We start from the raw sequence: 18,617 nt of genomic DNA on the forward strand, positions 1-18,617 counted from the left end.
GTAAAAGGGTCATTCATTACCCTCAAAGGGTTCACAGATCACAGGTTGAAAACTTCTGGTATCTTAGTCAGGGTTTCTATTCCTGCACAAAACATCATGGCCAAGAAACAAGTTGGGGAGGAAAGGGTTCCATTCAGCTTACACTTCCACATTGCTGTTCATCACCAAAAGAAGTCAGGACTGGAACTCAAGCAGGTCAGGAAGCAGGAGCTGATGCAGAGGCCATGGAGGGATGTTTCTTACTGGCTTGCTTCCCTTGGCTTGCTCAGCTTTCTTACAGAACTCAAGAGCACCAGCCCAGGGATGGCCCCACCCACAATGGGCCCTCCCACCCTGATCACTAATTGAGATTTTGCCTTACAACTGGATCTCATGGAGGCATTTCCTCAAGGGAGGCTCCTTTCTCTCTGATAACTCCAGCTTGTTTCAAGTTGACACACAAAACCAGCCAGTACAGCTGGTCTGGACTGCCATCTTGTTCTGTACCTATTTTGTACTATTTCTTGAACCAAGTCATATGACTTAGATTACATTTTGACTATCATTATTTTCAAGGACCTTTTCTTATAGGCCTGTGGCATAAGTTGCAATTCTTATCCTTTGGTTTGAATTGGGAGTGAGAAACCATTTTGAAACTTCTGCTGTATACAGTAGAATACAGATTTTGTAGATTCTGTTGGAGACTTCAAAGGAAATCCTGTTTCATTTTGAGATTATCTTCTATATTGTCCTTTGGATCCAGGACTAAAGTGAGTAGTCTTCATATGATTGCTCTATTGTTCTAGAAGTATTTTCTGCAACAGTTTCTGCAGGAGTAGCTAGGTGAGCCTCACTCCTGCACTGGATTAAAACTCTGAGACACCCAAAGAGGAGGCTTCCCTGATGGTCAGAGTTGCCCCTTTGCCTGCCTGTATCTCATCTAGAGATTTTTTTTTTTTTTAAACAGGTCTTGGATTGCAGTTATGCAATTGATAGGCTTCTGGTAAAATTATCAGTCGGAGAAAGGTTCTAGGTGTTTGGGCACTGTATATCTTTTTGTTCTCATTTTGTTTGCATGTGTAGATATTTTATTTGGATTTAGTTGCCCCTCCCCCTTCCCGTTGCTTTTGTTATTCTACATAGTCATGGGTTTCCTAAGAATTTTAGAAAATCAAATTTGGTCCTTGAGTTGTTCTGTCTACCTACCTACGTACCTAATTTATTGATTATGTATTTTTGAGCCAAGTTTTCAGTTTGTAGCTGGACTTGACTGATCTGGAATTTGCTATGTGGGCCAGGCAGGCGTGGGAACCACACTGGACCATGTCTGACCATTTTATCTGACCACAGATTGGAAAGTATCCTCTCTGAACTAATAATGGTAGGGTGCTTTGTTTATGGTGATCTTGGGACAGTATGTTCTGTGCTTGTAAGATGGACTTCAGGTCTCTAGCCCACATAAGGCTTGGTAGATGTTTTGGTCTTCATGCCAATGGTTTTCTTCCCTTCTCCCCGCGCCCCCCCCCCCCTTCCCTTCCACCAGCTCCACTGATGGTTTTCCTAGGTGGGTTACTGCCTATAGTACTTCTTTGGGGTATGGAACTGTGTTGAAGATTGTTCAGTAGCCTCTTCAGAGACTATTGTGAATAAGACTCCTAACACTTTAGATATTAATGCCTTAATACTCAGCAAGTGAATTGACAGAATCTTTTCCCCCCCTTTTTTTTGCATTTAAGACAGATTGTTTCATGGGACCAATTGTCAACATCAATACTAAAAAAGAACAGGGAAGGAAACTAGAATTTCCCTAAAAACACAAGGATGATTTTTAAGTTTTGTTTCAGTTAAGAAAAATAGCTGGGTACCTTCAAACTCTGTAATGGAAAAATGATGACTCTCTATTTTGTTTTCTTAGAAGGGAGAGTAGACCTGTCAGTGTTAGTCGGTAGAGTCTGTTCTGTCTATGATGTGGAAAGATCACCTCAGGAAGGTCCTCCCTTGTTGGCTCCAGCGCAGGAAGAAGGAATCCTATCAGATTTTATTGTTTATATTTTTTTTTTTTTAGAAATTTGAGAAATGAGGTCTGAAGATTCTTTTAATTTTAAAATTATTAGGCATGGTGCTATATACTCATAATAACCAGTATTTGAGAGCTGAGGCATATGAATAGCCAGTTGGAGGTTAGCCTGAACTACAAAGTGAGACTGTTAAAACAGAATCAAAGGCTTCTTCAAAATACATCTCTGCATTGTTTAATGGGTTACCAGTCCTGTATAGATTGTATGCAGCCTGCGTCTGCACTAGAATTGGACCGGATCAGTTAAAATCCAGCCAAGTATGCTCCCTATCCCATGCCTTTCATAATACAGAAAAGTATATGGATTATGTATGAAAAAAAAATTTTTTTTTTTGGTCTTTTGGTTTTTTTGGATTTGTTTTTTTCAAGACAGGGTTTCTCTGTATAGCCCTGGCTGTCCTGGAACTCACTCTGTAGACCAGGCTGGCCTCAAACTCAGAAATCTGCCTGCCTCTGCCTCCCAGAGTGCTGGGATTACAGGTGTTCACCACCACCGCCTGGCGTTTTTTATTTTAATGCCTCAAAATTTTGAGCCTTAATGAGAGCTCTATGGAGCTTATAAAAACACAGTCTTACTACATGAAAACTTACCTTATGAAAAATTTCATCCCTGTTATTATACATTATAAATTACTTTTCTAGTGTATACTGTTTTACACTATAGTTGAAATGTTTCTTGAACACTAGCCTGCTTTCTGTACTATACAAAAAGTTCTTGGGCTGGGGAGGTGGCTCTGTCAGTAAAGTGTGGTACAGAGCATGAAGACCTGCTTCCTGATCCCAGCGGCCGTGTCTAACCCAGTGCTGGCAATCCCGAAAGCTCACTGGCAGCCAGTCCAGCTGGATTGATGAGCCTTAGATTCAGTGAAAGTCTGTGTCTCGGGGGCAGAGAAGCAGTTAAGGAAAACTGCTGAAGTTGCCTGCTGGCCTGCATGTGTGCACACGCCCACGTGAACTACATTAACCCCAGTTATTCATTCTCTCCCTCTCTCCGTCTCGCCCTCCCTGTTTTCACCGTAAGGAAGAAAAAAGCCTCACTGTGCTTCATTCATTTCCTGGCTACACAAATCATAGTGTACACTGTCATTTTTGCAGGCTGTTCATATTTAAGTAGCCAGCAAACAGATCAGAGCGCAGACAGGCATTCTCCTGTGATTGCACTTGTGGTCTTGGACTTCCCAGCCCAGTCCTGCTGTGCTCGTGATTCTGACTTCCAACAAATCCTAGTCATTACTGACTTTGGAGGTCATGTTCGCATCTTCTAGTTCTAAAAGATGCCTCAGCTTGAATCTTATAGAAAATGTTTGTTTTTAACTGTGTGTGGGGAGGAGTACAGGTACCATCAGAGGCCAGAGGTGTCAGACCCTTGGAGCTGGAGTTAAACTTGTAAGCCACCCAGGGTGAGTGCTAGGATCTGAACTTGAGTCCTCTATAAGAGAAATAAGCCCTCTTCGCTCCCCAGCCTGAGTCTTAAGTGTATTCTATTTTGTGATGGCTGGATTGTTGTGGAGAATTGATCATTCAACACTTGCCTTCTAGAAGCCGGTTTGTTTCACTCCTGGCTTTGATATCTGAAGGGCAGAATGGCACCTTTCGATGGGACTGTTTAGTTCATGGTGGCTCTCTGTGGGAACTAGCCTTCTGGCTACAACTTGTTGAGTGTCAGGAAAGCTTTGGACCAGAGAGTTTTAAATTCTGAAGACACCCAGGTGTCAGGACTTGATCTCATCCATTCTTCTTTTAGATGTTCCGGTGTCCTAACTGTCCCATATCACATATGGTGACTGGAGCTGCTGTACCATATATGGTACAGCAGTGGCTGTTTAAGTAGTCAAATTCGTGTTCCCCTTGGCTTTGGCTGTTCGTTCTTCAGTAGTAAATGCAGGTTCTAAGCCTTTCACTCTCACACCCTACTCCTAAACCAAATACTTTCCTAGAATCTGTTTGGATATTTAACAAATACTCCTGGGACTAGGCAGCATTCCCCTGGATCAAGAGTGGTATTTCAGCTGTCGCTGGAAGACAGTAAGCCTGAACGGAGATGGGATTTCACTGTCCTTCTGTACTTAGGTTGCATTCCATCCTCTTCTCTGAAATACAGATTAGACCTCTAAACCACTCCCCGTGACTCCGTAGGAGAACCCCCTATGTTCTGGGAATTCTGCCAGAGATTACAGCGTCTGTCTTGGTGGCTACTTAGTCCCTGAATTCTTATTAATTTTCTAGTTGGCTTTACTCTAATTAGAGTGCTGTGCTAATGAGTTTTTGACGTTTTAGAGAACATCATACTTTTAGTTGGTTCATTTTACTTAACACACATGTACATTGATGTACAGTAGACTTGCCTCAATGTTCCTTGACCTGACTCTTAAACATTGTGACCAAGGTAAATCCTGTCACCCACCTTAAGCCTGCTTCCATATGTGAAAAAAAATGTTATTCCACCTCATAGGTTTTTTGGATTGTTCAGTGAGATGATATATATATATATAACTGCTTAGCAAAGTTAATAGTTTGTTTCTACTCATCAGAAACAGGGTTTCAAAATGTTGGCAGGACAACCTTAGCCTAAACTCTTCTACTTGCCAGTTTTCCACTTTATAAACACCCAGTCTGTGTTTACTTAGTGATTGTAGGACTTGGGATTAGACATTATGCTGTGTGGCCCTTATTTTAATACTTTGATTAGCTAGTCTTTGAGTATATTGTGGCCTCTGGCTTAGTAGATACTTGGCCCGTTCCTGAACAGATTTTGTATCTCTGATATGCCTTGCCTCAGCGGCTGTGTTCTTTCTGCTTTTTTGGGGGGGTGGGTGTCGGCAGGCTAACCCTTGAAAGAATGTGTACGTAATTTTGGGAGGTATATGCAAGGCTCCCCCCCCCAACGTTATTATTACTATGTGTATGATATGTGGTGATGGTTGAACTCTGGTTACTGACTGCCAAGAAAGATGCATGCTGCTTGTCGCCTCACACATGAGTTACATGGGGACATTCAATAATTTCTGATATGGGGCTAGCACTACAGCCTTCTGCCTTTCTCTTTTTGGAGTCAAGACTCCTCTTGTGCTTCCTCTGGGGAGGCTCTGGTTTTATCATTTGGCTAGAATATGAGATTCGTGATGCTAATGTTTCTACAGTAGTTTTCTCCTGGTGAACTCGTGTGACTGATCAGCCGAGCCTTTTTTCCCTCCAGTGTGGTATAAACTGGGCTTCTGCCTTGCTCCTTTCACTGAGCCACAGAGTGAGTTCCCACAGTCTTAGAAATACAACCTGTAAAATGGTGTTATTTTCACTAATTAAAATATGGTTATTTAATTGTGTTACAAAATTGTTTTACAGGCAGATTTTACCCATTTTTCTTGTTGTCCCAACTAAGGTTGTTCATTCTGTTGAGAATTCTATTTTCCTATCATAGGAATCCCAGAGATTTAAGTAGGTCCAGAGAAAGTCATCTTCCCTGCTGTTAGTAATTGACTGGAGCACAACTCCTGAGCTGACTGGGGTCCTCAGTCTTTTAAAGGTTAATCAGAGTGGCAGCAGGAAGGAGGAGACAGGCCTGTAGAGAGGCAAGGAAAAGGCTCTGGTGGGTCAGGAGCTTGTCTGATAGGACTGGTCAGTACCTCGAATGTCGTTCTCTCGGTGAGATTAACTGGCCTTTGTTCTCCATCATCGCAGGTGTGTCCACCCCCGAGGAGGTGTGATCCAGAGTGTGTCTTCCTGGAAGCATGGCTCTGGCACGCAGTATGTTGGCTCCCGGCCGACACAGTCATGGACTGCTGTGACTCCGCAGCAGACGTGGGCTTCGCCAGCAGAGGTCGTCGACCTTACCTTGGATGAGGATAGCAGACGCAAATACCTACTGTAATGCGGTGTCACTGTCCCTCTGCACTGTTCCCTCCAGCTCCTCTCTGTGACATGGAAGTTCATTTCCAAGCTTCAGCTTCCGAAGCTGGGTGTGGCATTTGTGGGATGGAAATTCATGATAACTCCCCCCTTTTATTAAAATAATTCACTTAGGAAAATAACTTAGCACAGAGAAATAATTTTTGTTTTCCTCAACAAGAATATGAGAATGGTGGATTTTATTAGACAGCTTCATTTTGCTTGGTGACCTACCTTAAAGTCACCCTCCATTTAGAATAATATTTTACTTACTAGGCAAAGTGGATTTCAGGTTTTGAATCTTATATTTATTTTTCTGTATAATGAAATTACTATGTAGCTGTGAGCACTCTCTGTCTGCGTCAGTGTCACTCCTGGTCTCGGGCATTTGCACACAGTCAGTCAGGTCCTCATCGGCGCCTGCTAGGGCATGTGCATTTAGAAAACCCTTCCTTAGATGTGGAAGACAGAAGTATTATAAAATATATTTTTCCTTTAGCTTACTTCTTCTGCCTTCTTTCCTGACATTGCTCTTTGTCTGTTTGCTGTAACACAAATATTTGAAATGTCCCCTTTTATTTCCAAATACTATTAAGGGGACTCAGTTGGTCTCTTTGTTGCAATAATTCATAATTCTTTGAGATTTTTCTGGATATCTGAGGAGTGCATTGAGAGATGAGTGGGAAATCCGTATCTCTCAACTTTTTCCTCCTGTTTTATTCAAACAGTAAGCAGACATGGAACCTGTTCCTTGAGTGGGCAGACTGTAAAAGGCCGGCCAGGTAGCATCTGAGCCTGTAGGCACTAGCAAATCTGAGTGGACAGTGCCTTTCCTCGTGTCTGGTTGCTCCACAGACCACTGTTTAACTGGGTCCAGGCTGTGTTTGGGTAGCTTTCTTCTCTGCCTTCTAAAAATATGTATACAAGAGAAATCAAAGTATACCATAAGAAATGAGATGCAAAGCACATTGATAGTACTGTTAAGTCTTAGCAGTATTTAAAACAATTAGTAAAGGGTAATAGAAACTTCAGGGAATTAGGAAATGCCAGCGGAGGAATTTTGTGGCATCAGTTACTACCTTTTTTTCCTACAATGCTGTAGTTACTAGTGAAGTACTTTTAAAAAGCAATACCTAGAATTAGAAGACTATGTATTGTGCACAGGGGAGTGGAGTGACATCTGCTCAGAAGACGACAGCACATGTCTGCTTTTGTTTTCATGCGGGGTTGCTATGTCCCTTTGCCCTCCCTCCTCAAATGCCTGGGTGGCTCTTCTTCATTACAGGATGAGACCTACTTTCATTCAGTGCACACACATTGACCAAGGACCTACTCTGCAGGGTGGATGTGTGGAGGCCCTGGGAGGAATGAGACACAGCCTGCCTGCATGTTTCTGCATGGGCCTGCCTGGCTCCATCTGCCTGGCCTTTCTTTTTCCTTACATAAAGACAGGTTTATTCATTCTTCTTCTCCTGGTTGCTTCCGTTCTTTCGTAGACTCCTTCTGCAGGGGTGTATCTGAGCATGTGCTTGCTGGTCTTTTCTGGCAGTATCTCATTTGACTTGCCTCTGCTCACCAACTTCTCATGTTCTCTTCAGTCTACTACTATGCTACTAACTAGGCTTTAAAATCACAAGTCTCCAGTTACAGAGCAGCATTGATCACTCTCACCTGGCCACAGTCATAGATAGAAACCAAAGACCCAGAGGCCAGAGCAAAACAGAGCTTCTAAAAATTCACTGCTGGTATATCTTTGGACTTTCACATCTTGCTTTAGGTTTAATTTATTGAGTTTTACTGTTACATTTTTTTTTTACTTGAATTAAAATACTCAACAAAAGAGAAACATAATTTCTGGTCTATATTTTCCAGAAAATCATTGGTAAGAGAATACAGTGGAGGGTATGACTTGAAGTTTTTGCAGCTTATATCTATCCCCCCCAGTATCAGGGCACAGCCCCATTTTAAAGAATGTTTTTGCATTACTTATTTTCATGTTAATAATGTTTCGTTCAAGTCTATACAGCAGGTGGTTTCCCCTGACATTTTCTTTAGTCTATTTAGCCGCCCCGTCTTTGGGTACTGCGGACTGGGATGGAAAGGAGTTGCAGCCAGGCTCTTTTCTGGCCCTTTCTTTTAGGTTGCACACAGATACTCCTGATATATGACCCTGACTACTTGACTTGGTGCATCAGAACGGAGCGTTAGATGTTAATATGCAAGAAGTGAAGGGATGCGTGAGGCAGTCTGCTCTCTCTAGCAAGTATGGGACTTTCTCATTTCCCATCTAATAACTAATTAAGAGGGCAGTTGAACTCCTTGGTTATTGCTACGTCCAGGAGAGTGGAAATGTGGTTTCTGGCAAAGTATTAATCAAATTCTGTGACATACAACTCTTATAACATTAGAAATTTCTTTAAAAGTATTGTTTCCTAATCAGACTTTTACATTTGGTACAATGAGTTCTTTATGCTTTGCCAAGACTTTGTTTGAGGGATACAGTAGGATCACAGATTGGTTTTTATGCTACAAATGTGATTAATTCCCTTCCCCTCCAATTTGAAGAACCAGAAGCAGAAACCTGGCTGAGCATCACTGTGGCAGCTCTGTAGTTCAGCTACAGAGCAGTGGTTCTCAACCTGTGGGTCATGACCCCTGGGGGCGGGGCGGCATATAACTCCTTCACTGGGGTTGCAGTGTTAGGAAGTTGAGAACCACTGATGTAGACTAACTGGATGCCGTCAGTGGTGAGAGAGCAGCTCGAGCATGCACTTGTCAGCACAGCTATGAGCATGGCCTGCCTGGTTTGCTAGTTCAGTCATTTGTTCACCTACTGTTAGCAAATTAGCACCGTGAGTAATGTAAGACAGATGTTGCCTGCTTCTTTTGTACTGTGTCACAAAGCTTGCAAAAGCCTGGGGCACAATTTAGTCTTAGTTTTGACTTGTTTTCCTTTTTTTTTTTTTTTTTTTTAAAAGGCAAAGAGCTGGGCCCCGATTCCTGTTCTCCTGTATGTGTGTGATGTGACTTTCATGTGTATATAAAACTATTGCACCCTAACCAAACTTCCTCAGACTGTGCACTGTTTGTTTAAAATAATCACGTATTTTAGTTCAATGCTGTTGTATTTTTTCTTTTTATTTAAAACACTACTTATTCTCTAACAAATTTCAAAGGGTAGTGATCTTAAAAAAATCACTGGAAACTAGGAAATGTTTTTGTTGTTGCTTTGTTCTTTAAAGAGTGCAAAGGTCATGGAATCTTTTGCTCTTCTCCTTGAACATGAATTGTCAGCCATTGTGTGGCTAGGACAGTGCACTTGGCGTTCACAGATCTGCTGTTGCTGGGACTGAGCGTGGACTTGATGCAGTGATGACAAATCATTGCGTAGAAGTAATGTTTTCCAAATGTGCAACTCAAGTTTGTAAAATGAAATTTGGTTCTTTACATCATTATTTAGGTTTTGTTTCCATTTAGTATTTAATGGTCTTTGGAGAAAAAAATAAACAGAGTGTTATATATATATTTTTTGGTGCAAGATAAGATTTTGTTTTTTGAAATAAGTCTGTAGCATAAAGGTTAAACTATTTTAAGATAAAATAAAAATAGAGTGTATTTAAACGATACTTTTGGAGAATGTTTTTTTTTTTCCTGTCCGTTAATAAGGTGGTGTCTGAAACCTGTCCCAAGCTATCCTTTGGAGGTTTAACATGTTACATTTTGTTAACAGACCATTATAAGAAGCCTAGTTTTCTAATCAATATCTGTGTCTATTTCTATGATGTTACTAAAGTAGTAGCCTGTGTCAGATCAGGGGAAATAGTTTAATGGGAGTAGGGGTTGGCTCAGTTGGTTAAAGTACTTGCCAAATCCAGATCCTGCGTTTGCTTTCCTGAAAGCTGGTAGCACACTCTAGGAGCACAGTTGGCTCACACACTGGGGAGGTACAAGACAAGAGGACTGATCAATCGATCCTTGGGGCGTAATGCCTAGGCTGGCCCACTCGGTCATGAGGAGGATGGCATTTCTGAGGAGGACCACCAAGGTAGTCCTCCTCTCCCCTCTCCATACACACTTGGGGATATGCCCCCAACACATAAAAAGCAATAAAAGAAAAAAAGGAAAGACAGCTTTACGTTTGCATCCCTGAAGCCTGTATCTCTCTCTTTAGCTAGGACCAGTGAGATTTTAAGCACAGTTGAAGGAACCATTGTTCCCAGGAACAAAATTCTATTTAGAACTAATCACTTTTCAGAAAAAAAAACAAAACATGTCAGTGTCTGACCACCATGACTGTATGTGATTTAACACTGTATTAAGTTAGCCCCATGAACTCTTCCCCTAGTTTGGTTTTGTTTTCAGAGTTTTATTTGGTTGCAAAAGCAGTAGAAGCCATAAATGAGCATGCCATGACTTTTGTGACGTACATGAAGAATGGAGCTCCAGGGAGAGACCTAGCTCCTAAATCCTGTCACAACTCCAGAGTGTCTGAATCCAGCACTTAGTGATTCTGTTTCCCAAGCAGAGGCCGCTTCCGGTTTGTTTGAAATGCCTTCTTCATACTGCCTTGTACTTGAAACCCAGACGTAGGAGCACCTGCCAAGAGTCTATGGTCACACAAATGCTTCTGTAACTCTACAAGGAAACTGTTAGCCATTTGTAGAATAGGCACAAGCCAAAAAAGCAATATGTGGCTAGCACTTGTCTCACTAGGCCTTCCCGCTAGAGTCTCTGCTAGGCTGTGGCTTGCCTGCCTCTATTGTAGAGGTTCTCAACCTGTGGGTCACAGCCACCACAGGGTCTACAAGCAAAGATTTACATTACTATTCACAACAGTAGCAAAATCACAGTTATGAAGTAGCAACCAAGAACTTTATGATTGGGGGTTACCACAACACAAGGAACCATACAAAGGGTCACAGCATTGGGGAGGTTGAAAACCACTGCCTTGTTGGTTTGGTTTTAACTATAGACACCACTTCACTGTTACTCCAATCTAAAAGGAAAAAAATTACAGAGCAATCATGTATAGAGATGTAGTTAATACATGTAGTACACATATGTACAGTTTTATTTTAGCTTTGTTCCTGTTCTGGAAGGAGCAATCTTCCTAGATCTTGGTAAGTATAATTCTCTTCTCTGATGCCTGTCTGCCCCCACTTTTCCCCTTCCCTCCTCCTTTCCCTCCCCCACCCCCCTTCTCTTGAGAAGGAGTTTTACTATGTAGCCCTGGCTGGATCACTGTGTGTATCAGACTGGCCTCCAACTCACACCGATCTGCCTTTTTCTGCCTCTAAGTGCTGGGATTAAACGTGTGTTCCATCATACACAGCTTCTTCATCAACATCATCAATCATCATCACCATCATCAGAAACTTGGGGCTTAAGAGATGGCTCAGTGTGTTCTGCTTTGGCTTTCTGAGCTGTTGTTACAGGTGTGTCCTACCATTAATACTTTTGATTTTAGCATAAATTAGTTAACATTTTGAGACTCTACTCCATCCAGTTCAGTACTTATATAAACTTGTTAATGTTTCAGAGAGAGAGAGAGAGAGAGAGAGAGAGAGAGAGAGAGAGAGAGAGAGAGAGAGAGAGAGAGACTGCAGACAGAGAGACAGACAGAGATGGCTCAGTGGCAGAATCCTGGCTGTTTTTGCAAAGGGCTTAAGTTCAAGTCCCAGCACCCACCTTGCAGTCTATAACTGACTATAATTTCAGGTCTAGGGGATATCATATCCTCTTTTGACTTCTGAGGGTACCAGACACAGACATACATACCAGTGTACACATAAAATAAGTCTAAATTATAAAATACTTATATCCCCCCCCCCTTTCTTTCTTGATGCCCACACATACCCCGTGTCCACTCATGCACTGAGGTCAGAAAACAATAGCAATCAGTTCTCTCTCCCATCATGTGGGTACCAGGGTCAAACCGATGCGTAAAATTCGGCAAGTTCCCAGGCTACAGTGGACCCTTGACTCAGAACAAGAGCGGAGAACTCAGAAGCGCTGAGCCTGAGTGTCAGACGGAGGAAGGAAACGCCCGCTTACCCCGGAAACTATGGTGCTCCGGTCCCACCACACCTCTGCCCTGCCTTTCAGATCACAGGGCTTTATGCAGGGGTCCCTGTGAGTGATGGGGAACCATGATTTCTTTCTGCTGGACCTTGGTGCTGCATTTGCTGGGTAGGTGAAGGACGTCGCATATCCAGTGAGTGCGTCAACTCTGCAAAGAGTATGGCACAGTGGCTGGTGGGAGGTAGACTTACCCCATTTTTTAGTTTTATCTATAACTTCCTACTCACTGCTGAAAGAAGCTTGTGTGTACCCTCTACCCTCTGTGCTTTGGTAACTGACACCTTAGAGGAGTTGGATCTGCTCCCTTCAAATAAACACTTGAATCTCAAGAGTGAGGTGGTAAAGTGGATCTTCACTCCGTACCTGACTGAAAGGCAAGCACATTTGATTTTAGGGTGAATTATCCCGTGGCAGAGCTTGTCAGTCAGAGGTGGGTACAAAAACAGCAGATAACCTCAGAAAACTGGATACTGATGGGACTTGAGACTTGCGCTTCCTTTTTTTAATGTAGAGAACACATTGTTGGTTCTGTAAAAGGGCTTCATAGCTCTAAGGAGGTCTCGTCTCTGACAAAGCTGTTTGGGGATAAGATTCATTGTTGGGTAGTGCTATAGACTTTCTGGGTTCAAGCTGCGTACTCAAAAAAGCCGTTCAAAGGACTTCTGTGTGCTCTTGCTGGAGTTTTCAGAAAGTATTCGATAGCCAACTCCCCGGTGGCCTTGACTGTGAGCTCGGCCTTCAAAGTTCTAAAAGAATGTTTGTTTCTCAATTTCCACATGGGATAAGAAGTGTTAAAGAGCCGGGCAGTGGTGGCGCACGCTTGTAATCCCAGCACTCTGGGAGGCAGAAGCAGGCGGATTTTTGAGTTCGAGGCCAGCCTGGTCTACAGAGTGAGTTCCAGGACAGCCAGGGCTATACAGAGAAACCCTGTCTCCAAAAAAACCAAAAAATCCAAAAGAAGTGTTACAGATAGTTATAAATTTACAGATCAGACGCTGAGTAGAGGCATGAAGACAGATTCAGATTTACACATACAAACTTGTCTAGGACAACTGTGTGTTTTATATAATTTTTTTTTTGTTTTTGTTTTTTTTTTTTTTCCGAGACAGGGTGTACTGGCTGGTTTTGTGTGTCAACTTGACACAGGCTGGAGTTATCACAGGGAAAGGAGTTTCAGTTGGGGAAGTGCCTCCATGAGATCCAGCTGTGGGGCATTTTCTCAATTAGTGATCAAGTGGGGAGGGCCCCTTGTTGGTGGTACCACCTTTGGGCTGGTAGTCTTGGGTTCGATAAGAGAGCAGGCTGAGCAAGCCAGGGGAAGCAAGCCAATAAGAAACATCCCTCCATGGCCCCTGCATCAGCTCCTGCTTCCTGACCTGCTTGAGTTCCAGACCTGACTTCCTTTAGTGATGAACTGCAACGTGGAAGTGTAAGCTGAATAAACCCTTTCCTCCCCAACCTGCTTCTTGGTCATGATGTTTGTGCAGGAATAGAAACCCTGACTAAGACAACAATCTTTGTTAAAAAAAGAAACAAAGGGAAACACCAAGCAAAGAAAAGAAGGTTTAAAAAAATATCATATAGGCTGGGTGCTGGTGGTGAATGCCTGTAATCCCAGCACTTGGGAGGCAGAGGCAGGTGGATTTCTGAGTTCGAAGCCAGCCTGGTCTACAGAGTGAGTTCCAGGACAGCCAGGGCTACACAGAGAAACCCTGTGTCTTAGTCAGGGTTTCTATTCCTGCACAAACATCATGACCAAGAAGCAAGTTGGGGAGGAAAGGGTTTATTCAGCTTACACTTCCACATTGGAGTTTATCACAAAAGGAAGTCAGGACTGGAACTCAAGCAGGTCAGGAAGCAGGAGCTGATGTAGAGGGCATGGAGGGATGTTTCTTACTGGCTTGCTTCCTCTGGCTTGCTCAGCCTGCTCTCTCTCTCTCTCTCTTTTAATATTTTTATATTCTTTGTTTACATTCCAAATGATTTCCCCTCTCCATATGTCCCATAAGCCTTTTTCTCTCCATCCATTCTCCAATCACCTCCCTCCTTTTTCTCTGTCCTTATATTCCTCTCCAATGCTAGATCAATCCTTTCCAGGATCAGGACCCTCTCCATACTTCTTCATGGGAGTCCTTTGTTATGCGATTTGTGCCTTGGGTATTTATCCACTTATCAGAGATTGCATTCCATGTGTATTCTTTTGTGATTGGGTTACCTCACTTAGGAAGATATTTTCCAGATCAAACCATTTGCCTAAAAATTTTGTGAATTCATTGTTTCTAATTGCTCAGTAGTATTCTATTGTGTAATATACCACATTTTCTGTATCCATTCCTCCTTTGAGGGGAAGAGCCTGCTCTCCAAGAGCACCAGCCCAAAGGTGGAACCACCCACAAGGGGCCCTCCCCACTTGATCACTAATTGAGAAAATGCCCCACAACTGGATCTCATGGAGGCACTTCCCCAACTGAAACTCCTTTCTCTGTGATAACTCCAGCCTGTATCAAGTTGACACACGAAACTAGCCAGTACAATTGTATTTTTAGTCATGTCTATGTGTGTGTGTGTGGTTGGGATAAATGCAAAGTGTCTGTGGAGGTCAAAGGTGGTCAGGTCCCCTGGGGTTGGAGTAACATGGCTGTGATCTGTCTGACATGAGTGCTGTAACCAGACTGCTCTTGAAAGCAGTGCCCACTAGTGACCACTGAGCCATTTCTTCAGCCCTCCTCAATTCTTTTTGCTACTGGTTTTATCTTATTCCAGCCAGAGGAGAATGAGATTCCTTTCTGAGCAGATAAATGGTTGATTGGGCGAGTGGTCAGAGATTTGAACATACATACCAAGACCACACAGCTAAGCACAGATCAGCTCAGGCTTTGGATTGGCTCTGGAAACCTTCTGTTTCAGACATTCTATAGTTGTGAATCCTGAAAATTCAGATGTCCTATAAGCAAGAAAAGGTTGCAAACTGGTATTACAGAATGACTTTTTTTTTTATAGTTAGGAATGGACATACATTTTTAAAAAGACACAACAGTAGCAACTTGTTTCCTGGCTTCTGGGAGCATAATTTTCCTCAATAATTGGGGAACTGGAATTATCTAGTAAAGTTGAGCACGTCTGTACATCAGGGTCAAGTGCCTTCTTGGGATGGTCCCTTTAATCATGTCACCTGTGGTCGTAATGTATAGAAGGACAGTTCACTCTGTCTATAAGCCAGTTTGTTGTTTCTGTAAAAGCGGGGTCATTGAAAATAACTGGAGACAGTACTGTTAGACGACATCCTTGTATGCTGTATATGGATATAATTCTTCACGTGTACACAGGGCCAAGAAGTAAAATGTGTTTTTAAACTGTGGGTTATAGCTTTAAAAGGAAGAAGACAAGGATCAGGATGAATGAGAAGTGGAAAGTCATGGTTTTGGTTTTGGTTTTTGGTTTTTTTCGAGACATGGTTTCTCTGTGTAGCCCTGGCTGTCCTGGAATTCTATAGACCAGGCTGGCCTCAAATTCAGAAATCTGCCTGCCTCTGCCTCCCAGAGTGCTGGGATTACAGGCATGTGCCACCACCGCCCAGCACCACCACCAGTTTTAAGGAGAAAGTTTATGTGCTTAAAACGCTTCTTGCCAGTTTTCCATTTTGAGCTATTTCAGTATGAATCCATCCAGATGTATTCACCACTCTCCTAAGCCACTGTGAAGATGAATAAGTAGAGGTGTATTTGTGTACTCACATCAGCTACAGCAACATGATTTTGTCTCAGTAGTGGGATTAGAGAAGAAGCAAAATGCAAAAGATTAAATGATGTCACTTATTTTGAAACTTAAAAACTGAAGCAGGATGTTGAGAAGTGTTGCCATGTTCTGTCTGTGCCCTTGGGGACTGAGAGCCTCTTCTGTAGCTTCACCTCCAGACCACGATTCTTTGAGGAGACTCATAGGAAGCTGGATGTCCTGGAACCTGGAAATGATTCCCTGCATTCAACTAGAACCCTTAGTGATGTCCTGAAGGACCCCGGCGTGCACAGAAGAAGAGAAACTTGGAGCCAGGTAGAGCACCACAGGCAGATGGACCCCTTGGAAGAACTGGAGAAGCCCAAGGCAAGAGAGCAGAGATCTGAACAGGCAGAAGTGGTGACGTAGAGTCAGCTGTAATCCTATGCAGACCATCTCCGTTCACTGGGGACCCTTTAAGTTTCTTAGCACCCATTAGAGATAAAACTTCAGGAGCTCTTGTTAAGAGGCCTGACTGCAGCTGCGTCTTTAGAAGCCCTCGGATGTGTCTGTTCCCTTTCCTGAGACTTGTCTTTAAGCCCAAGTACTTAAATCTATGTAAAGCTCCTTTCAAAAGAAGTAACACTGCATATTGATAAGGAGTACACATAAGTGCTTGAGAAAAATAAAAACCGCCTTTGGGGGTAATGGGCATCCCTGGAGAGGGGTGTGACAGGGCCATAGCTATCTGCTTTGTTACTACAGTTTCTTAGGTTGGGTAATAAAAATAGAACAATGACAGTTTATTTGTTGAGACAGAGTTTCCCTGGGTAGCCCTAGCTGTCCTGAGACTTGCTGTAGACCAGGCTGGCCTCGAACTCAGACATCTGCCTGGCTCTGTTTCTGCCTCCTGCGTGCTGGGGTTAATGGAGGTTTGTGCTACTATCCGCCCAGCGTCAGAACAATGACAGTTTTTTTTTTTTTTTTTTTTTTTTCTGAAACAATTGTTTCACCATGCAGTCTAGTTTGGCCTTGGACTTGATATTCTTTTCTTTTCGTGGAGCAGAGTTTAGGGTCGGTGCCACCATGCTTGACTTTTTGTTTTAATACTTAATTATTTAATACCATTTCTGTATTCAATATTTATGATAGCACCAAAAGAGTTTTAAGTAGACTAAAAACCCTTTTCTGGCTCTCTTAGTCTGCCACTAGAAATGCATATGTTCTGAAGCTGGTTCCTGTTAGCTGCTTAAGAACAAGAACATGGCCAGGCGGTGGTGGCGCGCGCCTGTAATCCCAGCACTCTGGGAGGCAGAGGCAGGCGGATTTCTGAGTTCGAGGACAGCCTGGTCTACAAAGTGAGTTCCAGGACAGCCAGGGCTATACAGAGAAACCCTGTCTCAAAAAACCAAAACCAAAAAACAAAAACAAACAAACAAAAAGAACAAGAACATGGGCAACAAAACTTTTTTTTTATTTTTCTGATAATTTTTGCCTTGTTTAAATTTAAAACTTTTGTACTTCAAAGGATACCACCAAGATATAGAAGACTACTCACCCAATAGGAGAAAATATTTAGAGGGCTCAGACTTGTATCTGAATCTATTCTTATGACTCAATTTAAAAACCACACACACGTGGACAAAGGCCAGCTGTGGTGACACACGCTTTTAATTCAGCACTTGGGAGACAGAGGCAGGTGGCTGTCTGTAAGTTCCAGGCCAGCTTGGTTTACATAGCAGGCTCTAAGCCAGCCAGCGATAAATAGTCAGACTGAAAGAAGAGAGAGATGGGTAAAGGATCTGTATAGTTCTACCTAGAAAACAGAAAAACATCCAGTAACTGCACAACAACAATACCATCAGAGAGATGCCAGTCAAATATTTAATGGCTCATACTCCAGGCTGTTGCTTTTCTTTTCTTTTCTTTCCTTTCTTTTCTTTTTTTTCTTTTTCTTTTTGGATTTGGTTTTTTTTCGAGACAGGGTTTCTCTGTGTAGCCCTGGCTGTCCTGGAACTCACTATGTAGACCAGGCTGGCCTCGAACTCAGAAATCTGCCCACCTCTTCCTCCCAGAGTGCTGCAATGACAGGCGTGCGCCACCACCGCCCAGCTTGACCAAGGTAACTCTTTTAAAGGCAGACATTTAATCGGGGCTGGCTTGCAGAGTTCAGTCCATTATTGTCATGGTGGGAAGCATGGCTGAATGTGTGCAGATGGAGTGCTGGGAAGGAGCTAAGAGTTCTCATGGATCCTCCTCAGGCAGCTGTGTGCCATACTGGGCGTAGATTGAACATAGAAGACCTCGAAGCCCACCCCCACGGTGACACGCTTCCTCCAACAAGGCCACACCTCCTAACGGTGCCCCCTCCCCATGGGCCAAGCATTCAAACACAGGAGTCTATGGAGGCCTTACCTATCCAAACCACTGTATGAGGTGTATTTTGATGGAGGGCGTTCCTGTTTCATCAGGGAGGGAAAGGCATGACGGTAGAGGCATCTCAGTCTGTGGTGTGGCCCTGTGAAGCAGCATCTTGTTTACATTGTGCCAGGTCAGAACCAGTTTCCACCAGCCAGGTCTTAAAGCTCTCCGGTCTTCAGAGCACCACCACAGGCCAGGAAACAGGTGCACAAAACAAGAACCTGCAGGAGAGGTGTCAAGATTCAAGCCAATGTAGACGACTGGTATCAACGCATCCAGGGAAGATGACGGATTTGGAACCTGCCTCTCTCTGATGTGGTGAATATGGTGACTAAGAAGAGTCAGGCTAACAAGGAGAGGAGGAGAGGAAACCACTGGAAGTCACCAAGGAGTTGAGCTGGGCAGGGAACAGCCTCTGAAAAGAACAGGGCTCCTCCCAGACAGTTCCTGGGGGTCAGGG

General features: G+C 43.2%; 1 protein-coding gene across 3 annotated transcripts in view; it reads left to right on the forward strand.

Annotated features, from left to right (window-relative positions):
- The window catches only part of Ark2n (arkadia (RNF111) N-terminal like PKA signaling regulator 2N), an 87,017-nt gene extending 78,099 nt beyond the window's left edge, over positions 1-8,918 (forward strand). For all 3 annotated transcript variants that reach the window (XM_052155172.1, XM_052155170.1, XM_052155173.1), the window contains one exon: positions 5,735-8,918. In XM_052155172.1, coding sequence (XP_052011132.1) covers positions 5,735-5,924 — 190 coding nt within the window. In that variant the 3' untranslated portion in view covers positions 5,925-8,918. The remainder of the gene's footprint in view (positions 1-5,734) is intronic.
- Positions 8,919-18,617: the final 9,699 nt, after the last annotated feature.

Source organism: Apodemus sylvaticus, chromosome 13 (genome assembly GCF_947179515.1).
Source record: "Apodemus sylvaticus chromosome 13, mApoSyl1.1, whole genome shotgun sequence".
Taxonomy (NCBI): domain Eukaryota; kingdom Metazoa; phylum Chordata; class Mammalia; order Rodentia; family Muridae; genus Apodemus; species Apodemus sylvaticus.